Source organism: Rhopilema esculentum, chromosome 4 (genome assembly GCF_057945365.1).
Source record: "Rhopilema esculentum isolate cy_ngs chromosome 4, ASM5794536v1, whole genome shotgun sequence".
NCBI classification, from domain to species: Eukaryota; Metazoa; Cnidaria; class Scyphozoa; order Rhizostomeae; family Rhizostomatidae; genus Rhopilema; species Rhopilema esculentum.
In genome coordinates this window covers 11,963,876-11,990,172 of record NC_142818.1, presented here as the reverse complement: position 1 = coordinate 11,990,172, position 26,297 = coordinate 11,963,876, and the positions used below count along the sequence as shown (strand labels likewise).

The 26,297-nt window shown below is 37.4% G+C and overlaps 1 protein-coding gene across 2 annotated transcripts in view; it reads right to left on the bottom strand.

The window, feature by feature from the left end:
* Window positions 1-26,297, bottom strand: part of LOC135693050 (uncharacterized) — a 71,612-nt gene that overhangs the window by 41,185 nt on the left and 4,130 nt on the right. The window contains exons 2-5 of one of the 2 annotated variants that reach the window (XM_089116007.1): window positions 19,522-19,777; window positions 18,808-19,041; window positions 14,396-14,593; window positions 3,596-4,069 (exon numbers count right to left, since the gene is read on the bottom strand). In XM_089116007.1, the coding sequence (XP_088972133.1) occupies window positions 3,596-4,069; window positions 14,396-14,593; window positions 18,808-19,041; window positions 19,522-19,702 (1,087 nt within the window). In that variant the 5' untranslated portion in view covers window positions 19,703-19,777. Of the gene's footprint in view, window positions 1-3,595; window positions 4,070-14,395; window positions 14,594-15,892; window positions 18,000-18,807; window positions 19,042-19,521; window positions 19,778-26,297 lie in introns of those variants that run through there. The other variant, XM_089116008.1, reaches the window with a different exon arrangement.

Below are 26,297 nucleotides of genomic sequence, written 5' to 3'. Positions count from 1 at the left end.
TGGTGCCCCATTGCAAATACAAATTCAACGTCATGCCATATGGCTTATCAAATGCATACATGGACGATATAGTGATTTTTAATTCAACGTCACAAGAACATATTGAAGATCTCACAGCAATCTTTGATCGTTTGCGATCTGCAAATCTCTGAGAAGATCAAAATGTGTATTTGCATCAGAATCAGTTGATTTTTTGGGATACGAGCTCTCGTGTAGAGGTATTCAGCCACAGCATCTTTTTAGCAAAGCTATTGATGAATTTACTCCAATGGAGTAAAGAAGAGAATTAAAGCGTTTTTGAGGATTGTCAGGGTTCTATCGGGGCTTTATTCAAAACTACACAGACTACACAGACAACCCCTTAGCAAACTCACCTGTGACAACATCAAATTCATTTGGAACAGTCAATGCGAATCTGTTTTCAAGAAACTGAAACAACAATTAACATCCCAACTTGTTCTAGCATTCCCAAAGCTCAATGAAACATTTACAGTCGAAGTTGATGCTAGTGATTACGCTGCAGGTGGTGTGTTATCTCAACGTGGAGATGAATGCTTTTTACATCCTTTGCCTATTTCTCGACAGCTTTTGGAGGCTCACAGCGTCAATGGGCACCAATAACCAAAGAAGCATTTGCTCTCGTTTTAGCTGTGAGACACTGGCATGTCTTTTTAGCGGGTACTAAATTTATCTTGAATACCAACAATAATCCACTTGTTCATATGCGTGAACAAAAAGATCCAAAAGGAAAATTTAGGAGGTGGATATCAGAACTGGAAGAGTATGATTATACTGTATCATCAACCAATATCATCATTTGAAAACAAGGTTTACACTACCATTGTAGACAACATTGCATTTTTGGACCAATAAAGACAAGAGCAAAGTGCAGACCCTGTGATCAGTAATGCAAAACGACTTGTAGCAGATGGAGAAATAATTTTTGAAGATCGATTTAAACGTGTTCAGAACCAACTTCGAGTTGAGAATGACATTTTAACAAAATCTGATCGTTCAATTGCCCCAGCATCGTTACGAAAGATAGTATAAACCGAAATTCATAACAGGGCATACTTTGGGACAGACAGAACATATTCCTTTCTTAAAGAGCGTTTCTTTTAACCAAACATGTATGGACACGCCAAACATCTCTTCTCTAATTTCATTCACTGCCAACAAACAAAATGCGATACGTCTCCGCCGAAGGCACCTTTACTTCCCATGTTGATTCCAGATGCTCCGATGTAGTTCATTGCCATTGACGTCTCCTGTATGCCAAAGACCAACAAAGGATACGAGTCCTTCGTGATTATTGGTCATCTATTTTCCAAATACATTGAAGCAGTACTAATGAAAGACCAAACCACAGCCACAATCGTAAATGCTTTGATGACCCGCTGGATATATATCCATGGCACTCCACATTTTCTTCTTAGAGGTCAAAGATCAAATGTTGATGGAAATACTGTCCAACAAATCTGTAACCTGGGTATCGAAAAGCGGCGATCTTAAGCTTACCATTCTCAAGACAACGGGTTTGCCGAGTGCAATATTTGCAATTTTAAAGATATGCTACGAACAGTATTGTTACAAAGAAAACTAAATCAATCGAAATGGGCCTTGTTGCTACTAGAGTTGGTATTTGCACTGAACACAAGTGAAAGTAAAGCCACCAAATGTACCCCGTTTAAAGTTGTTTTCAAAAGAGACCTCCGTCTACCAATCGATGTATTATTCGACCACGATCCTCTGGATTGCCCCAAGGATATAAACACTGCTGAAGAATACGCTGAAGATCGTAATTTTGCCTTTAAGATGATTATAATTTGGCTATCATGCAATGCAAGCTCAGTACAGCCAAACAATCCATTTTATCAATTACTAATTGAGTGAAAAAGTGTGGTTAAAAGTAAAACATCATAAGACTGGCGAGATTAGAAAACTCGCACCGCGTCGTCGAGGCCTGGGGCAGTCACCAAGAAATTGCCGAATGGAGTTAACTTTGAAATCATGAATGGCCAAACAAAGGAAAATAAAATAGGCCACCGTGATCGTTTGCCACCAGTTAAAGGAAGTTCAGTAGATGATGGTGAATCTCGAGATATCACATTATATGGAAAAACATTTGTTAAAAAGCATTCAATAGATAACTCTTATGAAAGTGATTTAAAAGACAACCAAAGTAGTGACAGTGACGATAGCGATGACTATAGCCCTGATACGGATGAGGATAATCAAGACAGAGAACATCAAATCCAGCATAGACGATACCCGTTGAGAAACAGGAGAGCACTTCAGATTCTAGGTGAAATTCCGTGGTCATCCATTCATATATCATCATCAGGTACCATCTTCTATCAGTAGGTTGGCTACCATGACCCTCCAACTACCCCATAATCTAAGTTTTGGTTTGTTGTCATGGTCATAGATAAAACTAAGGGGCCAATAGTAGAGAAGGGCCCCCAGAACCACCTCCATTAATATATAGGAGAGTGGAAAGGGTCATACCCACGTGACTGGACAATTGCCTTTTAGACTATATTCGCTTATATTCCACTGTGATGTATGCTTTGTTATTCTATAATAGATCTTTCTGAGGGTAAGCCACATGAAGTTTTCTCTTACGAGTCTCGACTACGGCTACAGGACTTTCTTTATCAACCCACCTGCCTCCCCCCCCCCCCGCTTCACTGTTGATAAGAAGATAAATAAGTCTCGGCGTTACTTTGTTACTATTGACTACCAAAATATTATTTTCACCGAATGGAACAAAATTTCCGGACCGACGCAGAAATATCAGGGCGGTGTCGCACCCCCTACACCCACCCTGAATCTATCCCTGCCATAAGATGTAGTTTGTGAAACCACAATGTTCACAAAATAGCTTGCAAAGTTGCATGAAGACCTGATAGATTTCACAAAGAGGAGGGTACATTCTTCGCAAAAGTGCTCGGCAAAAAGCACGTCGCCAAAGAAGGATGAATCAGTTTGTTTCTGAAACAAGAGCTTATAATGTAATAAGGCCAGAAGGCTTGTTTGCATTGGAAAATGTCATGAGAAACAAGCTTTTCGCTTTCACATTCAACAGACAGAAGAAGCTTTGCTCCAATCCCTCTCTAAAACAAGAGACTGAAAAATTTCCAATTACTGCACGATTTATGCATTTAGCTCGGCACATGGAAAATAAAGCGTCTGAATTAGAACTGTGCTTATGTCGAATAATGCGACAGACTGTTTCGAAATAAATAGTTGCGTCGAATAAAATGGAAAGTGCTGTACCAAATTTATTCAAACACCGTATTTATCATGTACTTAAACGGGTCTATTTAATAGGGCACATGAATGATAGGTCGTCTGAGCTAGGCCTTATACAACAGATTTCTTGGGGAGACCCACAACAGAAAGTCTTTTAATTAGTAAGGCAACCCTCCGTCCTGGAGTCAAAGAGCAGGGGCATGGAACAGGATACTTACTACGCATGCTCATCGACTACAGGTAGGTGGGTTGTCTCACATTTGAATATTTTCGCTCGTTCTTTTTCGAAACAAAGATGCTCTGAAGAAGATAAAAATGATTAGACTGAGAAATAACTCACAACAATAATCCGTAGCCAGATAAGAGGTCTTGACATAAACATTGTTGCCTGGGCAACAGGATGCTTTAGTGCGATCACAGCATGACTTGCTTGATTGTACGTTCACACGTTGACTGGAATACAAACCAACTGGAGCACAGGCAGCAGTTAAATTGAATTGAGGGCCTCTCATGTGGTCCTCCAAAGCAGCAGCACAGTTACTTAGCCTCACAAGGGTCATGTTTTGTATGGCAACCAATGATGCAAACGAGACTTTTATTTTCGACGTTATTCCAAGAAGGCCAAATGCTGTAACACTTAAATCATCCCTTGATATCTGCATATCTGCACATGCTGGCAATGACCGCCCCTTCAGGTAGGTGATCAGCAAATCGGAGACATTTGTCCAGACGGCCATAGACGATCCAGGTCTAGCATCGGAACTGTATTCGCAAAGTGCACCAAACTTATAGCAAACATCGACAAACACTTTTGCTGTAAATTTAAAATAAGAAGCTGATACAAAGAGTAAAATGAATATAAATGTTTATTTCTGTAAGAATTTGGATAATAAAAGCTAAATGGTAGCGTTGAGCGGCATAGCATGTCCTGAAAGCTATTACCGGCATACATAACTTATTGTAACATAACTTATTTTACAGGGCAGATAAAGATCATAAATCAGACTCCAGTTTGCAAATACTTAATGCGATGGCAACTCCGACTCGACTGGACTTGCACTGAAGAACATACGCTTTTAACTGTTAGAATATACAAAAAATAGAGCTATTGTTTAGTTACGAACAATGACGTTTACTTCCGCTTTTATTGCACGCTGTCATACTGTGAGCTGTAAGATGATACTTCTTCCAAGTTTTCGTTCGAGTTGTAATCGCCGTTATGTTATGGATGAATTTATCTTCAATCGCTTGTTTCTGTGCGTAAAACTCCTGATTTTAACAGGTTATGGGCCCAGGAGTTTTGATAAATTCAAATAGAAATTTGCCACGAAGCTGACTTTCGACGATTTTAAATTCAGTGCGAATTATGGCTGCGAAACCGATGGAGTTTATGTCACAGCACATTGATAAGTTCGATGGAACGAATTTTCATTTATGGAAGTTCAAAATGCAAATGGTTCTCGAAGATAAGGATCTTTGGGGTATAGTTTCTGGCGAAGAAGTGGAACCTGCAGGGGAAGGAGCCACGGAAGCTTCTGTGCAGAAATTTCGAAAGCGTGCGAGGAAAGCACTGGCAACCATTTGTTTATCGATAAGTGACAGTCAGTTATCTTTGGTTCGATCAGCGAATACAGCTGGCGAAGCGTGGTCAAAATTAGAAAACCACTATGAAGTCAAATCACTGGCTAACAAGTTGTTTTTACGAAAGAGGTATTTTACTGCGACAATGTCAGAAAATGATACAATGATGGAACACATAAACAAAATGAGAAGTTTGGCAGAGCAAATGGCTTCAGTGGGAGCGCAAGTCTCTGAAGAGGATCAAGTGGCGACTCTTTTGTGCAGTTTGCCAGATTCCTATAATAACCTTATTGTTGCACTTGAATCACGGGCAGATCAACTCACCCTAGAATTCATTATTGCCAGATTGCTACATGAAGAAAGAAAACGATCTGAAGTTTCATCTGACCTTGGAATTGCGATGGAAAAGGCACTTGTTACCACGAAGGAGATGCCTAGAGTTGCTGGACACCAAGTGAAATCCGCCAACAAGAAAGGGAAATGCTACAACTGCGGTTTAAAAGGACATTGGGCAAGAGACTGTAAGAAACCTAAGAAGTCAAGCGAAATGCAGAGACAGCAAGCTAATGTTACAGAAATGGAAGCCACGCATACTCTCTTTTGGATAACAGCCAGCACAGACAAGAAAGAAGCGAATACCTGGATTATTGACTCTGGTGCATCTCAGCACATGTCATGGTGCAAAGAAAGGATGGTAAATTTTCGTGAATTTGCTGTACCAGAGAAAGTACGCTTGGGTGACAACAGAGTTGTATTGGCACAAGGTACAGGGTCAGTTTGGGTTAAGGTCAAAGTCGAAGGGAAATGGAAGCCTGTTGAACTGGCCGAAGTGCTGTTTGTTCCAGATTTGGCAAAGAATTTGCTGTCAATCAGTGCAATTGTCAAAAGGAATTTGTCTGTGGTTTTCAACGAGGACAAATGTCTAATCCTAAATAGTGATGGAGAAACCTTGGGTTTAGGAAGAAAAGACAGAAAGTTGTTTATTCTTGACTGTCTACCAATGAATGAATTAGCACACGAAGCTAACAGTGCAGCTGATTCCTTACAACTATGGCATCAGAGGTTTGGCCATTTAGGAGTGAAGAATTTGAAAACGTTGCAAGATGAGGAACTAGTTGAGGGACTAAAGTTCAATTATTCAAAAGATATGCAATTTTGTGAGGCCTGTGTCGAGGGAAAACAAACACGAAACTCATTTCCTAAAGGTCAAGCTACACATGCTACTGAGCTACTAGAGATTGTGCACAGTGATGTATGTGGGCCAATGCAAACAACCAGTCTGGGTGGACATCGATATTTTGTTACCTTCATCGATGATAAATCAAGATTTACTGCAATATACTTCGTAAAAAACAAAGATGAAGTTCTTCAAAAGTTCAAAGAGTTTGAAGCCATGGCAACAAATATCACTGGACAGAGAATCAAAAATCTACGATCAGATAATGGTGGGGAGTATAGTTCCAAGGAATTTAATGATTTCTTAACACTCAAAGGTATTTCAAAGCAGAGAAGTGTCCCAAGAACACCAGAACAGAATGGGGTTGCAGAGAGAATGAACAGAACCATTCAAGAGACTGCAAGATCAATGCTGCATGCTGCTAAATTACCAAATGATTTTTGGGGAGAAGCAGTTGCAACAGCAGTCATTTTGAGGAATCGTAGTCCCACTAAAGCAGTGAAGGACATGACTCCATATGAAATTTTTATGGAGGAAAACCTGATGTTGCACATTTGAAAGTATTTGGATGTGATGCTTACATGCATATTCCAAAAGAGCTCACAAAGAAATTTGATTCAAGATCTAGAAAGTGCATCTTTGTTGGGTACAGCCTTTACAGAAAGGCGTATCGTCTATTTGATCCAAGAACAAAGAAACTTTATGAATCTAAAGATGTTGTTTTTGTTGAAAATGAGTTCAGAGGTCGTATTCAACATCAAACAGTAGAAACAAAGAAGATAGATTCTACTGTTAAACCAGTTTTCAAATCTGATGAAGAACAACTAGAAACTGAGTATGATGAAAGAGTTGCAGACCTTGAAACAGATAATGAAAATAATCGAAATGCGGAAAGTCAAGATGCTGAAGACTTGCAAGAGCCTAGACGCTCAAACCGTACAAGAAAGCCTCCAGAAAGAGACGGTTTCATTACTGGTGATTGGTGGGAATTTGAAGAGTCTTTAAATGCTGATACTTATGAGAATACTGAAGAACCTACAACAATTCAAGAAGCATTGAATTCATCTGCAAAAGCAAAGTGGAAAGAAGCCCTTGATAGTGAATACACATCACTTATCAAGAACAGAGCTTGGAATCTTGTTGAACTCCCAAAGGGACGTAAACCAGTTGGATGTCGTTGGGTCTTCAAGATTAAACATGATGCTAATGGAGCAGTTGAGAGATATAAAGCACGTCTCGTTGCTAAAGGCTATTCTCAGGAACAAAGGTATTGATTATGAGGAGACATTCTCTCTTGTGGCAAGATACACATCGATTCGCTCAGTACTTGCTATTGCAAATCAGTTGGATTTAGAACTGCATCAAATGGATGTACAAACAGCGTTTCTTAATGGAGAACTAGAAGAAGAAATTTATATGTTACAACCAGAAGGCTACAAAGAGAAAGGCAAAGAAAACTTTGTATGCAAGTTGAATAAAAGCATTTATGGACTGAAGCAAGCATCAAGATGTTGGTTCAAAACAATGGATGCATACATGAAGAATAACGACTACGAGCAATGTCAAGCTGATTCTTGTTTGTATGTCAAGCGTGTGGGAGCAGAATTTATAATCATTGCTTTATATGTCGATGATATGCTGTTAGCTTGTAGCAGTAAGCAGCTATTGCAAAATGAGAAAGAAGCATTGCAAAAACGGTTTTGCATGAAAGATCTGGGTGAAGCTCGTTATTGTCTTGGAATTCAGATTGAACGTAACAGAGCTGAAAAAAGGATGTTGCTGCATCAAAGCACATATCTTTCAAATTTGTTACGGAAATATGGAATGCAAAATTGTAAAGAAGTATCAACACCACAAGTGACAGGTTCAACACTACTTGCAAATGAAGGCGATCCTGTTGATAAGCAGAGATATCAAGCACTTATTGGAAGTCTTACTTATGCAGTTACAGCAACAAGACCAGACATTGCACAAGCTCTTGGATCTGTCAATTAATTTAGTTCTAACCCAAGTGGAGAACATTGGCAAAGTGTCAAACGTATCTTACGTTACATTAAAGGTACACTAGACTGGGGAATTCAATTTGATGGTTCAAAAGAAGAGGGAGTACAACTTAGTGGATTTGTTGATGCAGACTGGGGAGGTAACGTAAATGGACGTAAATCTCAGTCTGGCTACATGTTTACAATCTGTGGTGGAGTTGTCAGTTGGGCAAGCAAGAAGCAAACCAGCGTAGCTCTATCCTCAACCGAAGCAGAATACGTTGCAGCCTGTCTAGCTACCCAGGAGGCAGTATGGCTTCGCTCACTACTTGCTGACTTGAATTTTACTCAAGAAGAGCCTACAGTTGTTCAGGAAAACAATCAAGGAGCAATCGCGATGTCTAAAAATCCGAAGTTTCATGCTAGAACAAAACACATAGACATCAAGCACCATTTCATCAGAGAAAAAGTGGAGAACGGTGAGTTAATTTTAACTAACGATATGATTGCTGATATGCTCACTAAGGCACTACCGAGAACACTATTTCAAAAATTTCGAATGATGATGAACATAACAAACAGAGTTTGAGCAGAGACTCATGAACAACCTTTTTTTAATTGTTATAATCTATTTTTTGAGTGGGAGTGTTAGAATATACAAAAAATAGAGCTATTGTTTAGTTACGAACAATGACGTTTACTTCCGCTTTTATTGCACGCTGTCATGCTGTGAGCTGTAAGATGATACTTCTTCTAAGTTTTCGTTCGAGTTGTAATCGCCGTTATGTTATGGATGAATTTATCTTCAATCGCTTGTTTCTGTGCGTAAAACTCCTGATTTCAACATTAACAACACGAGTGACGCAAACAAAACCCTAAGGACAAAAATTAACGGCAAATGACTAATAACAACTAAAATAGCGATGGCACAATGAAAAACAAAATGGACTGACGCAAACATCGAAAGAAATTCTCATTAACAATAACGAACCACAAACACGATGCACGACAGACAACACTACAGTATAACCCCGTTAAGTCGGACTCTCAGGGGACCCAAAAAATCCGTCTGACTTAACTGGAGGCTGACCTATCCGAACTCTAATTATTTAGTCTGACTTATCGGGACTATTCAAAAAAAGGGAGAAAGGAAATAGAACGCAAAATATGTATAAACCTTTCTTTTAGTTCACATTAACAAAATTAGATATTTTTTTGCTTTTTGCATTTCAAGTTTTCATACTCCACTATTCGTGAAGAGGGAATAGTCCATAAGTGTTTCAATTGCTCGAAAAACTTCCTGACTACTAGGCTTGATTGGTATGTCGTCACTCCTTTCTGTGATTTCAACATCATAATTCTCATTCTCATCTAGTTTGCAGCTTCCGCTTTGACGCCGTTTTTAGAAATGAGTTTAAATTTGAACACCAATACAATGCAGATTCAAACGGTCGAAGTTTTGATTTTCGAAATTCAAGAGAGTCTGGCCCAAACGGTGCTTTGTACCTGAATGGGGCAGGAGAAAATAGTCCGACTTAACGAAAAATCCGACTTAAACGGTGTCCGACTTAAGCGGACCATTTCGGCTTGAAGTTGGTTATCACAGTCTGAAGTGAACGTGTTTTTCGGAGAAGCTTTTATCAAAGAGTTTCACGTTTGCCCTTACGGACTAAGAACTACGGCTAAGCACGGTAAGAATATGGCAAAAAGTAAAAAGTTACCGATTAAAATCGATCTGGAGAAATACAGGAAAACTAGCAATGAGGATACAAATCTTGCGAAATCAAGAAGCCATCAATAAAAGGCATGACAGTATCGAGAACGACTTTGTTAATCTTCGGGACGAATTGGCAGGTATCCGAAGGAAAGAAGAGGAAAATTCTGTCGATATTGATGGATTGAAGGTTGCCATGGACTGGAAATTTAATTGTATAAAAAACATTCAATTTGAGCAGTTACGCCAGGAGCAATACAGAAGAAAATCTTCATTTATAGTTCACGGTGTAACTGAAGAAGAGCAGGAGAGTCTGGAAGAAAAAACGATTCGTGTCTTGGAGAATGAGATTGGGGTACGCGTCGATAAAGAGGAAATCGACATTGTCCATCGGACGACGGTCTGATGGTAAGCCAAGGGCTATTTTGGTTGAATGTTTAACGCACAAAACTAAAGTACGAGTCATGAAGGAAAAGAAAAAGGCGAAAAGTATTTCTCTTTCCGAAGGCCTCGCCGGTGATATGCACCAGGTGTTAAAGGATCTGATTTCGCGTAAGAGTGAACTTAGAAATGAGTCAATTTGGACCATAGATGGAAAAATTAAGTATAAACGACTAAACACGGATAGAATTAATGTTATTAACGGTCACGACAATGTTGTTAAAGCTTTCAGTAAGCCAAGAAGTGGCTAGGATCTAGCCAAGATGGCTTTGTGCTTCCCGATCATAAATTTCGTTCGAAGCCTATTGCTAATTATTTAACGTCACTCAACGTTTATCCAGTATGTAAAATTTTTAACGCCCCGTTGACAAACCAAGTTGCGTTTGGAAAATAGATGGCCTCAAACATGAAAAAATGGAAGTAGTACGTTCTAAGAGTAATAGCTTTTTGAACGAAATATTTTCTGATAATCACAGCAATTGTCTAACTGAAACTTGGCGCGACAAACACGATAGGGACGTATTTGACTTGGACAGTGACTTCCGTGAATTTCATCACCTTGGTGCATGTAATAGCCAACGTGGTAGATCCTCAGGAGGTATAAGCGTATTTGTACGATTTGAATTGATCAGGTACTTTCACATTTTAGAGTCAAATTTTTTCAGGACATGGTGCAAATTAGACAAGGCTTGTTGTGATTCCGACCAGGATATCATGCTATGTTTCTTTTATATACCTTCTGCGGACTCTAATTGATTTAAAACTGGGCGCTCCACAAATTTTGACTCTCTTCAAGAGGAATGCGCCCGTTATAAAGAATTTGGCGCTTGCTTAGTAAGTTTGTTTAGTAGTTATAGGTGATATGAATGCACGAACAAGTAACGCTAAAGCCTGGTACTCACTAGACGATTATCACGATTATCACGATAACGATTAGGCTGTAATCGTCTTTATCCACAGTCAGTACATCAAATGTAATCGTGTTATGCCCTCTAAAGCCTGGTACTCACTGGACGATTACCACGATAACGATTATCACGATTAAATATTTCTTGACATGTACTCACTGACACGTTAATCGTAAACTCAAAATTGCTGTTCACAGGAATAAAAAAACTCCTTGCAATGATGAGCGTTGTATACATCTTAAGAAAACGTAGAAAGAGAAGAGAATAGAAAAAAGATCGAGAGAAAAAGAAGAGAAGGTTCTGAGTCAAAGATATTTTCAAAAATAAAACGTCTAGTGAATATCATGGATTGGTTCAAGAACTACGACTGAACGACCGCGAATTTCATTACAGATATCAACGGATATCAAAAGAAAGGTTTGATCATTTGTACAGCCTCCTAGAAAAAACTATAGAGAAAAAAGATACAAATTTTCGTAAATCGATTCCAGCCCGTCAACGGTTGGTTATTACACTGAGATACCTGGCAACTGGTAGCTCCCAGCAAACGCCCAGTTACTCCTTTCGAGTTGCCTGTATAACAGTTAGCAACATAATTAAAAAGGTTTGTGAGGCAATTTATGATGTTCTTACTCCAATCTATCTTAATCCACCAACGTCTGCCGATGAATGGAAACGCATTAGTAATGATTTTGAATCCCTCTGGAACACGTCACACGTTATTGGAGTTATTGATGGAAAGCACATAGCCATAGACTGTCCAAAACGTACTGGGTCTCAATATTATAATTACAAGGGATTTTTCAGCATAGTTTTACTAGCTATCTGCGATGCAAGGTATACTTTTACAATGGTAGATGTAGTTCAGTATGGCAGCAACAACGAATTGAATTGTTGAATTCAGAGATGGGACAGCGTTTTGAGGAGGATTCTCTGTAAATTCCCTCTGCTGAACAAGTACAAGGAGGCCAGTTAGAGAAATTACCGTACTATCTAACTGGAGACGACATCTTTCCTCTTTAGTGTTGGTTGATGCGCCCATACCCTGGAAGACTTAGCGAGGAACAACGAATTTACAACTACAGATTGTCAAGAGCAAGCAGGGTGATAGAGAATACATTCGGAATATTAGTAGCACGTTTGATTTAGATTTTTTGCTGTAAAATAGCTTTTTGATATTGCGTATATTTAATATTTGTTTGTACTTTCGTAATTAAAAAATTGTATTATTTAAAATGAGTAGATATTAACGTTTGACAAGTTGTTGTAGCAGTAATTATATTGACTTTTATTGTTATTTTTCAGTTTTAATTAGGTTAAAGGTCATCTTGGCCTAGATACCTTTTTAATAAAAAAAAATATTGAAATAGGTAGGATAATCCAAGGAAGATAAGTTTTTAGTCCGACTTTAAGAAAAGTCCGACTTAAACTGTGTCCGACTTAACGGGGCTATGTTATACTGTAGTTCTATAACAATATGAAGAGGTAGCAACAAAGATTTCTATTAGAAAATAATAAGTAAGTACTCTGCAAAAACTTGAGAGTACTGAAAATATGACATCACAGGAAATTTGACTATATAGCCGGAAAAGCATTTTGAAATGCCTCAAATGTGTAAAATGAGTTGAATACTGTGATATGACCACATAAGCACATAATTTGCTGTGATATGACCACATAAGCACATAATTTGCTGTGATATGACTACATAAGCACATAATTTGCTGTGATATGACCACATAAACACATATTTTGCTGTGATATGACCACATAAGCACATAATTTGCTGTGATATGACCACATAAGCACATAATTTGCTGTGATATGACCACATAAGCACATAATTTGCTGTGATATGACCATATAAGCACATAATTTGCTGTGATATGACCATATAAGCACATAATTTGCTGTGATATGACTACATAAGCACATAATTTGCTGTGATATGACCACATAAGCACATATTTTGCTGTGATATGACCACATAAGCACATAATTTGCTGTGATATGACCACATAAGCACATAATTTGCTGTGATATGACCACATAAGCACATAATTTGCTGTGATATGACCACATAAGCACATAATTTGCTGTGATATGACCACATAAGCACATAATTTGCTGTGATATGACCACATAAGCACATAATTTGCTGTGGTATGACCACATAAGCACATAATTTGCTGTGATATGACCACATAAGCACATAATTTGCTGTGATATGACCACATAAGCACATAATTTGCTGTGATATGACCACATAAGCACATAATTTGCTGTGATATGACCACATAAGCACATAATGTGCTGTGATATGACCACATAAGCACATAATTTGCTGTGATATGACCACATAAGCACATAATTTGCTGTGATATGACCACATAAGCACATAATTTGCTGTGATATGACCACATAAGCACATAATTTGCTGTGATATGACCACATAAGCACATAATTTGCTGTGATATGACCACATAAGCACATAATTTGCTGTGATATGACCACATAAGCACATAATTTGCTGTGATATGACCACATAAGCACATAATTTGCTGTGATATGACCACATAAGCACATAATTTGCTGTGATATGACCACATAAGCACATAATTTGCTGTGATATGACTACATAAGCACATAATTTGCTGTGATATGACCACATAAGCACATAATTTGCTGTGATATGACCACATAAGCACATATTTTGCTGTGATATGACCACATAAGCACATAATTTGCTGTGATATGACCACATAAGCACATAATTTGCTGTGGTATGACCACATAAGCACATAATTTGCTGTGATATGACCACATAAGCACATAATTTGCTGTGATATGACCACATAAGCACATAATTTGCTGTGATATGACCACATAAGCACATAATTTGCTGTGATATGACCACATAAGCACATAATGTGCTGTGATATGACCACATAAGCACATAATTTGCTGTGATATGACCACATAAGCACATAATTTGCTGTGATATGACCACATAAGCACATAATTTGCTGTGATATGACCACATAAGCACATAATTTGCTGTGATATGACCACATAAGCACATAATTTGCTGTGATATGACCACATAATCACTTTCCCAACCAAACCACGGTCATTTTGTCTTGGTTCATAACTTTATGAGCCAGGCCAGAAAAGCAGTAATCTGTTGGAAACTTTTACATCTTTCATTGACCATATCTTGACAAAATTCGTACATGTCTAGCGAATTTCGCTTGTTGAGAGGTATTTTTCATGCTATGGGGTCGAGATTAAAAAATTCTAAAATGGTTTTTGTTGAAGTTACTCTTTGTAAACTTACGTGCACAACCAGGTGACTGAGTCCAATTTCCGCCAGGACAGTAAAAGGTTGGTGACGTCACGGTGACGGTCTTATCTGCAATTGTGTAGTTCGTATTGCAAGAAATATTGCAGGATGTTAGGGGCGAATTGACATGACAAGACGCAACACCATTTTCCGGCTGAATATTGCATGTTCTGTTGTTCGGACAGCCACATCCTAAACAAAAGTGTAGACATTCAATGTTTACTTGTAAATATTTACAATGTTTACAGAAAAACTACAAAGCTTGGACAGACCTAAAGGAGAGCTGACACGCAAAAATAACTTTAGCTTATTCTATGCAAAATTTGTCGCTGATTTCAAATCTGGAAAAATTTATCTTCTTAATTTCGCCGTTTTTCTGATATTTGCACTTTTATCCGTCAATTACGTCACAGCCAGGACTCGGGAATTTCCCGAAGCGGAAACCAGATTATCGCCAGGAGTTGTTAAAATTCTCGGTTGACATCACAAGTGATATGTTAACAATGCCGTTATAAAGGCTTTCACCGCAACGGTGAAAGTACAAATGAAGTCTCGTGTTTTATTGAATATAGTCCGCGATGAAAAGACAAAAATTTGTCAGGCATTTCATTAATAAATATAAAGAAGCTAGAAAATCTTAGCTACATGTCTGCTAGGACGCTAATATCCACATAAAATTTATTTTTATGCCATGATATCTTCGAACCAGCAAGCTTTGAAACATTGAAAGAACCTCTAAGGTTATGAAAAAAGGAGGCGACTTTCTTTGAAAACTGATGATACCGTTTCTTCTAAGTTTTTACTTTTATAATTACAAATAAAATCGCAACATGGGGGAGGGGGGAGGGGGGGGGGGGGGTTGAAGCAATAGCCAAAAGACAAACGAAATCTAGTGGAGACGGCGGTAAAAGCGATCCTGCAACCTGCTTTGGGTGCAGAAATATGAATGCAAGAAAAAAACTTGGTGTACGGGAGCTGCGAGTGTGACTAAATAATAATTTCACTGAACTTGATTACTTTATTTTAACAGAGGTTGAGATACTAGGGATTCATCCACAAAACTTCGTCCATCCCCCACCCAAGTCAAAATTGTTTGCAAAAGAAGATAATGCGCCAGTTGATATTCCTATAACAACTAAACAGCATTTTCTTCGACTAAGAAATCAAGTTCTTTGACTAAGAGCTAAGAGCCTATTTCGTAGATCCAGATTCTCTAACAGCCTTAAAGGTAATTCCCGAAACCCTTCACACCCGGTGAAAATGGCATATAATCCGCACAAGTACGACTTTCAACCGGCCTTTACGATTTAATATTTAATACAGTTAACGTGTTTGAAATATGGAAAAACAATCATAGAATGCTACATTGATAATGAATAACTTGCAGTTCCGTTTAGGGCATCATAGGCATTTCAGCGAATTAGGCCATACAGACCAAGCAGTTTGGACAAAGACGCCTCAATCTGAAATGAAATTCTAGTTTTACGATACCTGATCCCATTTAGATTGTAGCAATAGCAATGTTTTTAATCGAAACTCCATATCAGTTTGTACTTCCAGTCTGTTCTTTGTTCATAATATCGTCACTGTTGAGCCATGGGCGACTGTCTACCCAAGCGGCAGCGCTGATCGGTAGCAAAAACTCAGACTGCTGAAATTTTCCATTTGTTTAGAAATCAGTGTAATACTAAAACTCGGATTCAGAGTCCCAAACCATTGAGAAAGTCAATTATGTGTCAAAAATGCAAAATTAGCTCCTTTCACGTGCACAAAATAATCAAATGTCCGCAGCATTTTCTTAAAGGTTTCTATAGAAAAACACAATACGTGCTGAGAACATGTCACTTGTGACGTAAAAGATGAGCGCCCTCTCGTGACGATTTTCGCCTCGAATCTCATGTTGTCGGAACAATTGTCGTTTCTCAACTTATAACACCTGTATTTCAAAAACGGTAACTGTGATTAAAAAAATTTTTTCGATCCCGGAATTTGCTTGTCACAAACTACCGTTTTAGCAAAACGTATTTTTGCGTGTCGGTTTAACGCTAAAGCATAGGTGAAGCTAGTAAATAATCCCTTGCTCTGTGATGAACATTGGAGCAAAGGTCTACAATCTTTTTTGTACTTCTTCGTCTACCTTTTAATTCTTCTATGTCACCCATATAAAGGAACAGTGCAATCAAACATAATCATCGAATTTTCTAAAGAAACTCAAAGCTAGAACACCTGTGAAGGTTCACAAATCTTTATCACATCCGTTAAACTATGTCACCACCCGACTGACATTATAGACCGAGTTTCGCATAACCATCTAGTAACTATTTACTCCATCTAGCAACATAGTCCTTTTATGATTTTTGATATCAAGATAGATATCTCATCTAAGACAATTGATGATACAAGAGGTCGACCGATTACACTTTTGATAAGTTGTTCATGATAACAACATGATTGTAGTTGAGATGTCCATTTTATGCATTTGATCTTGTTCTCGTCATTGCAAAATATGTTTGAAAATAACTTTTGTTTGGAAGAATCCAATGGAACGTTCAGCTAATCTTTACGGAATTGACATTAAATAGTCAATTCACAATTTTGATTTTGGTCATTTATTGTTCGTTTGATCATTTAGTATTGGCTAATAATTTATCAGCTATTTTATGTCCAAATTTTGCAAAAAGGGCACTGAGAGGTTATAGAGGGCCCTGTGGTAAAAAGGGAAAATGCAGATCACCCGCGAGCGAAGCGAGCAGAAAATTTGGCAATTACGCCCCTTAGATTAGCTTAAAATTCCTTTTTAGTACGATTTCTTGGAGTAATTTCGACACGTTAAGCGGTTGACAATTATCCGACGAAAGCCTGAATTTTCCGACGACGTCGCTGATTGGGGGGGGGGCGAGCCCCCCAAACCCCCATATATTCCGTCACTGGAGAAAAATGCCAAGCTTCCAGGTGAATGGGGTTGGAGATACTGGCGACAGTTACGAAGTTTTGTGGATGATTTCCAGAGGCAGCCAAGATTTATTAGGAGCTGATCCGCTGCAGGTTTAATAAGGGTAAAGGGGTGCAAAGGTTTATGCAAATGCGTGAAAGCGTCCCTGAAGTGTACAGTGTTGTGTAAATTTAGCGGGATTTTGAATGTTAAAATTTTACAATATCCTTACAATTCATACAATATCTTTTTAAGAATTCTCGAATTAAAAACAAAAAAATTATTACGACCAATTTTGCTTATTAAAAAAGCACTTCTGATTCATAAAAGTTTATAAATAAGAAGGGTTTTAGTTTATCGATAAAAAAAAGCGGTGTTCAAATTTTAGGGAGCTCCAGTTCTGATAAATTTCTGATAAATTTCTGATAAATTTCTGATAAACTCCAGCATGCGAAAATACAGGAAATAAAAAGTGTCTGTTCAGGCCTGCTAGTTAGAAATGTTTAACACGATTTCTCAAGAATTCTACAAATCTCAAACCAAGGGTCGTCAGCTACTCCTGGCTACCAGAGCACTGGAAGCAAACAAATTGGATATTTTCGCTGCATGATACAGTTGTTTCTTGTTTTGTTTTTGTTTTTGTTGTTAATTTTTTTAGCCAAAAATAAGGAATGAAACCATGGTTTTCACCCCCTTTTGAGAAATGTTTAAATCCGATAATATTTCACCATTCAACAATCCAGTTGTAGTGTTTCCAGCTTCAGTTTTTATGATCTTTTTAATGATGTGTATGCAAAAAGGTATTTGACAAAAAATGTTTGGTGGATTCAAAGGCCAACATTTTTCTTTGTTGAAAAAACTTACTTTGTTCAAAATTTCATGATTTTTCCCCTAACAGCACAAGACTTTTGGTATTTTGCACCAGCTCCCCTCACTTTGAATCCAATATGAAATGAATCCGATATGAAATGAATACGGTATCGTGTCAGAGCTTCCACACGATAGAAAATTCCCCTACAGTTTGGAAAAATTGAGCTGTGTAGGGATTGGGGAAGACCTCGCAGGAATAGGGGAAAATTTCGTAATATTTAGGGGAAATGAACTCATTCGATACTTTTGTTGCGATGAAATCAATACATCAAGTGTCATTGTTTGAGTAATTGCGCACAGACAGCAGCAGGAACCCTTGCAACACACACGCCCCAATTGAAGGAAGGCTCAAGTCTTCAGGAAATTGATCGTCAGTGGCGAATGTTATTCATTGACGATGTTGTAAAAAATGGTGGCCTGAGGAAAAAACCTTAATGATTTTTGAAAGGCCGTGAAATAGATTCATAAATACGAAAATCTGGCACTTTTCATGCAAAACATTGTGAATATAGCTTAATATTCCTATCATATTGTGTCAGATGTGATCTAAATGATTTGACCTGTGTTCAAAAACCGATCAAAAAATTGAAAAACCTGTGTATACCTCTCACAGTAACTTCCATGATACATAATGCTCGATTGCCATAAAGATCTGTAGCATTCATCGTCACTAGATTTCGAGAGTCAGACATGAATGTTGTTCCGTTTGGAGGGTTGAAGACGATACTTGCAATACGAGTATTATCTTTGGCATACCCACTTCCCCAATAGGCGATAACCGGCAAGTCGCTTGATATGATCACGTTCTTTGGACATTCAATTACTGGTGCTTCTTTATCTATTGGAAAATGAATTATTGAAAAGTTACTTTCTGCATAATTCAACCTTTTTGATAGCTAATACTGTAAATCATCGAATAAGCGCTCCTCTCGAAAAAGTATCCCCTTGAATAAACGCCCACACTATCAGGAAAATTATCAAATAAGCGCCCACCACCTCCACCTTAAGAAACGGGCTTTAATTGGAAATTTTAGCCAAACGAGTTTCTGAGACGTAAGTGTTTGTCTTACAGGAACAAGGAAGGCAGTTAGCCAAAAAAGAGTAAAAATAAACAACAAATTTCTTTCTAGCTTTCATTCTTGTCAGTCTTTATTTTCATTTCTTCATAGCAAAGAAACGTTTTAACACACACTTTATTTCCACTATTATCTTTTTAATTTTCGAAATCCCTCATTTGCATTTTTGCCTCTGCTTGAATTGCTTTGACGTCCACAAGCTTTTCGCAACAACATGAGAGGACATTTTTAACCAAGTTTACCTTCAACTGTTATTGCAAAAGTGCAATTGGCAGTATTTCCTTCTGCATCTTCCGCATGATAAGTGATTGAAGTAACTCCAGGTCCTAACTGGAGAGGGGGCATCGAAATTGGCGTTGCTGTCACATTCGGTGGTATTCCACTGTTGTCTGTTGCTGTTGGCACAGTCCAAGAATAGTACATGGTTGCTTCTCCTTTAGGTAAAGCCACGACGGTGCTGGGGGGGGCACGTGTTTCCAAAGGAGGGAGGCTGAGATTCTAAACAAGAAGAATCAATATGCATTATAAAATACTGCACGTCATGATTGAAAACAAAAACTGTTGTTATTTAATAGTAGTTGCTCTTTGCAAATAAGATTAATCAAAAACGCTCTTTTTTGTAAGAAAATTTTTTTAACAACACGAGCCTTGAAATTAGTGGAAAGTTAAAAACAAATTGAGAACAACCTGAGGCTGAGCTACTTTAAAAGTGTAACTTTGAACAATGTTTCTTCTCAAATACGACGAACTTTTTGCCATATACCGTTGCCTTTTAGTAATGCCTTTTGTCTGCAAATATAGGATAGCCCATTCACTTTGTTGGCAAACGAGGCCTGAACACCTCCCTGGAGTGCAATACTGGCAATTGCACTGCTTCCGCCTTAATTTTAAACATTAAAAACAGCCAGCTTGAACTTCAATTTACCTGTTCTTACCATAGAAAAGTGTATAGCTGGAAAATCTGAAAAAGTTGTATGCACTGTCATTAAAAATCAGTACTCTACAAAGAAGTTTTATTGAATGTATTGGTATGTAGAGTAGTGTTTTAACAAAATAGTTTTGCTGGAAGTTTACCTTGGAACATTTTAGAGGCTGGCTCGCAAAGCCCCAGCCAATAGCTCTCTAAATTTGACTATTTAACGCTCGACGTTTAGCTGCCAACTCGAGCAACTATACGCAAAACATTCTAGATAGTTCACTCAACGTCAAATTTTGCAAATTTTGCAACGACAAATTAATCAAAATATATAATAAAATTTTCTGTCATAAAATAACAAAAACTCAAACTTTTTGCTCAATAATAATTTTTCTAATCCATTACTTTTTTTGAATTTTGATTTCATGATTTTTCTCTGATTTCAGTGTCGATAGTGTTTTAAAGAGTACCTAAATCCGGAATAGCTACGTTTTGGAAATAGAAAGATTAAAATAAGACATCGTGAAATAGGACATCTGATAAGTCACAAAAACAAATTGCCCAGTTGATTTTAAACTACCATGGATTGGTTAGACTTCCTCGCGATTTGAAAGTCAGATCAGATTAAACAGACGATCAGAAAATGTTCCTTTGCTTTTACTCCAGGTATTGTTTACAACACTATGAGAGCCCTTTCATCCATACAAAAGGATTGCCTTCCTACCACCCAAAAGAGTTCTGCTGTTTATGAATTTACGTGCCAATATGATTCTGGCTACGTAGGATGCACAGTTAATTGTGACGTAGCTAGGTAGGAGCACGATATAATGACGACATGTTTCAGATCGACATGGTATCTACATACAAACGAAAAATCCGCCTTTGTGTAGACAGAAGTAGTTTGTTTCTCTCTTTGATCCCTTTGGTAATTTTTCTATAGACACACGCAGCACTGATTTGACAACTATGCCGGTGTCATATGCGTTTCTGCATGGGCATGCGTTTCTGCATGGGCTGAGACACATATGCGTTTCAAATATTAAAGTGTAATGGCCGACATGGAGGGCCTAGCTGTGGGGTACACAACGCGCACATCCAATATAAACAATACAAAACGAAATCAAAGTTCTAGAAATTAACAAAATATCAAATACTCAAATAAATGAACCTCTTGACATGATAAACTCAGAAAACGAAATTACAATCATGCTTTTGATAGGATGAACAACTACCATCCGCTTAGCCCATGCAGAAACGCATAGAGAATTTCAGTGTTATGCGTTTCTGCATGGGGCATCTAAAATCAAAACACCATCGAATTTCATCGCAAATGATTGTTTACTAACAAGAAATGATTGCAATAATCTGATATAGGTCAAACTTTTCCATGCAAGTAGCATTTTTGAATTTTTTATCATTTTTTGTAGTTTGCCTTATGCCCATGCAGAAACGCATAGAGAATTTCAGTGTTATGCGTTTCTGCATGGGACATCTAAAATCAAAACACCATCGAATTTCATCGCAAATGATTGTTTACTAACAAGAAATGATTGCAACAATCTGATATAGGTCAAACTTTTCCATGCAAGTAGCATTTTTGAATTTTTTATCATTTTTTGTAGTTTGCCTTATGCCCATGCAGAAACGCATAGATAATTTCAGTGTTATGCGTTTCTGCATGGGGCATCTAAAATCAAAACACCATCGAATTTCATCGCAAATGACTGTTTACTAACAAGAAATGATTGCAACAATCTGATATAGGTCAAACTTTTCCATGCAAGTAGCATTTTTGAATTTTTTATCATTTTTTGTAGTTTGCCTTAGGCCCATGCAGAAACGCATAGAGAATTTCAGTGTTATGCGTTTCTGCATGGGGCATCTAAAATCAAAACACCATCGAATTTCATCGCAAATGACTGTTTACTAACAAGAAATGATTGCAACAATCTGATGTAGGTCAAACTTTTCCATGCAAGTAGCATTTTTGAATTTTGTATCATTTTTTGTAGTTTGCCTTAGGCCCATGCAGAAACGCATATAGAATTTCAGTGTTATGCGTTTCTGGATGGGGCATCTAAAATCAAAACGACACTGAATTTCATCGCAAAAGCATGTTAACTAACAAGAAGTGATTGTGAGAATATGATCTAGGTCCAGCTTTTCCATGCAAGTAGCACTTCTTAATTTTTATCATTTTTTGTAGTTTGCCTTAGGCCCATGCAGAAACGCATAGAGAATTTCAGTGTCATGCGTTTCTGCATGGGGCATATAACGAGAGGAACGGATGTCTAAATGCAAAACACCATCGACGATCATCGTGAAAAAAAATATTAATAACAGAGGTTGGATTAATTAGGCCGACTCGATTTAAGTTACGACACAAGTTGCTTTTAGTATTTGAAATTTTTTAGTTTTCCTTCTATTTTAAATATATGTTTTCGCAATCCTCAGCTCGCATAAAAATTTAAATTTAGTAATTTTCACCAAAAAGCAATATTGGTATTTTTATGGAAATCCCTGCTCGACCATTTTGCTTCAACCGCTACATCCCAATTATCGGTACCCCTAAACCTATTGGCAGTATTAAAAATGTTTGGAGAATTTGTTTTTGCCAGGGATGGCGCTATCGAAAAAGTTTTAATGTATTGATGTTTATGCCTTTTATTATTGCTGACAAAAGATATGCCAGTTTTTTGAAAGGAAAAATATGAATAATCGCACAAATTTAGAAAATCTTTTAGGGGCAAAGCAGCCTATCAATGCAGGCTTTTAATACATTTTGAATAGAGACTTATGAGAGGGTTAAGCAATGCAAATACCTTCTACGGAAAGAGCTTTTTGCAATTAAACATTTTAAAGTCTACGAAGCATCTCTTCCTGTTCTTTCTAAGGACACTTGCAAGACTTGATGGGGATAATGTCGATGGGGTATTAAAATAAGGGGCCCACGAGACTTGACCTTGGGAAAATTATAAAAACCATGCCCTTTCAAACACTAAACGTTGTATGTCTTGATGTTTCTTAACGGTTTAGACTCAAAGATTATTGATGTTTCTGCTGGTCTAAATTGTGTTTGAATTGGTAAAATTTTCTGTTCCCTTTCCGGTTTTTGATAATAATAAGATTCTGAAAGAGGAAAACTTGAATGACTTAAAAGTGCTTTTCATGAGGGTTTTCTGTTAAATTTACTATTAAAATTCATTAAGAGTTACAGAGAATTTCAGTTCAAATTAGTAACCATATTGTTAAGCCCCACTTGAGGCTTACCGCTGAATTATGTACATGATTTTAGCCAGTGATAAATCATGTATTAAAAAAAATCTGTTTTGATGATATTATTATTGTTTTAAAGTCGATGTTTGTAAAACATCTAGTCATGCTTTTACTCGTATTTCAATTTTGATGGAGCCTGAGAAACTAAAATCGTTGATGTCCCAGATTGGCTATTGCCTGCTGATTTGGGTGTTTCGAGAAAGAAATTTGAACTATAAGATAAACTGAATTTAAGAGAAAGGCCTATAATAGTATATATTTATGATTCCATAAATATACTAAAATGCGTGCGGTACAATATGATGAATTTAATTAACGATCAATGTAAGTAAATTGTACCAGGAAAATTTATAGTTTCGAGCATAGCCCGTTATCAAGTAAGATAGAAAAGCGATGATAGAACTAAAAAACGTTAAAGGAATATGGAATTCGACCAATAGAATAGGAAGACGGATGTAAGAGCATGGAAAAGAAATATATAGAAAAAGCTAGTAAAAATAAATATATATATACATATACGCAAATACAGAATTTATGCATATGTATATATATATATATATATATATATAAATTCCTGGTACAATTTACTTACATTGATCGTTATTTATAAATTTATGATGCTTTCAGCTTTGAAAAATTATTTAAACTGATAGCTCTTTAAGCGTTCATCAGTTGAACCTGAATTTGCTTTTGGTAGAGGTCTACAAATCAATATCACATCTATGTATGTTCTAGCTTCATAAAGCTAGCTTTGGTGGAAAAAATTCCTTACAATCTAACGTCTCTTGATGAACTACAATTGTGAACTTGCCTTGGAATCAATATCAAACGATCATTTTTATAGGAAAAAGTACGAGAAACACTATGACCAGAGTTGAAAAACTCAGACTCCCTTTAGATATTCAAAATATATATTTATAAAAGCTCATCAATGCAAAGCTTGCAACAGTAGATAAAGATATTTTATTCAAATTTTGGTTTGTTTATTGTAACAAGTATTTCACTAATTTATGTTTTTAATAGTAAATTTTATATTTTTTCGTAAGTGATTGGTAAGCATTTTCAGCCTTATTCATTTGCGAACCTTAAAATATTACTGAAAATAGAGCTGTGGAGGATGTAAATCAACTACTACTGGTTTACTTTTTATCGAAATGGTAGGAATTCTATACCATCTGTGATTTATTCAAAAATTTCCCACAATTCCTTTATCTGGTTCTTTAACCAAATAATAGTCATATACCAGGAACTAATTTTATATCGTTGGCTTTGAATTATGGGAATCCTTTTGGGGGAAGCTCTTTGTGTAATTCTGCATAATTTTATCCGTGTAACGCATGATATTATCACATATTCTTAGCTTTATGTTAGCTAGTTGCTGTTTTCTAACTTACAAGTCTAAATTTTTTATTAAGGTTTTGTGGCGATTGATCATTTCAGAAACCTTTATTAAAAGTTGTTACGAAACGCACATCCGTTGAAACACATTCGTGTCCTGTCTAACGCATATGCGCTTCACGCCATTCACAGCTAGGCCCTGCATGTCCGCCATTACACTGTAACACTTGAAACGCATATGCGTCTCGGCCCATGCAGAAACGCATGCCCATGCAGAAACGCATAGTACACCGGCGTAAAGGCTGGTTTCCATATAACCGTAACTGCCGTTAGACTGCCGCCGGCATCTAGCTTCCATCCACAGCTGCCATGTTTACGGTACCGCCGGCTGTGAAAAGTTTAATGGAAACACTTTCCAGCTGCCATGCCGGCGGTACCGTAACTGCCGCTAGAAAGTTGAGCAATGTTCAACTTTTGCCGGCAGTTGCGGTAGCTTTACGGTACAGCCGGTGTCATATGCGTTTCGGTAACCTTATGCATTTCGGTCCGGGTACTCAAACGCATGGCAATTTTGGTTATGCAAAATCGTACCCAATCACTTAAACAATAGAGTACCAAAACGAATGGTAAAATTTAGCATGCAAAACGGTCCGGGTACACAAACGCATGGCAATTTTGTTTATACAAAAACGTACCAAAGCACTTAAATAATAGGGTACCAAAACGAATGGTGGAATTTAGCATGCAAAATGGTCCCGGTACACAAACGCATGGCAATTTTTCTTATACAAAAACGTACCCAAGCTTTTAAAAAACAGGGAACCGAAATGAATGGTGGAATTTAGCATGCGAACCGGTCTGGGAACACAAATGTTCTTGTTTATATTGTTCAGAACGTAAAGAACAATCAAACTATTTCTAACAAGGGGTACTAACAAGAAGCAGTGCTGTGATTTCCCTTGTTAAGTTTATACAAAAAAGTAAAACATTAATGGCGACTCCAAAGTTTTTTTGATTGAAAATTGTGAAATTTTAAACTCAAAAAGCATTGGGCTCAATTTGTTATTTATAACGTGTCATAATATCGCACTACGATGAAATCACATGATTTGAAACACATTGCGTTTTACAATGTTACACTTTTGCATAGGGTACCAAAACGCATATTACACCGGCAGTGAAAAGTTTAATGGAAACACTTGCTAGCGGTACCGGCGATCATTTAATGATTTTCTAACGTCATGTGATATTGTCTCTCCCAATCAAAATTGCTACTTGTTGGCGCCATTGTTTACTCACAAACACATCAAATTAAACATGGCGACTTGCAGCGAACCCAAGTCCAAATGACAAGTCCAGCAAAAGCTACAAAATTCCCAAACAAAAGAGGAATGCCTGGATAGAAATAAGTAAAACATTGGGAATCGGTGTTGAAGAGGCCCATACACGGTACAAAAGCATCAGAACGAACTTTTCAAAATACGTTAA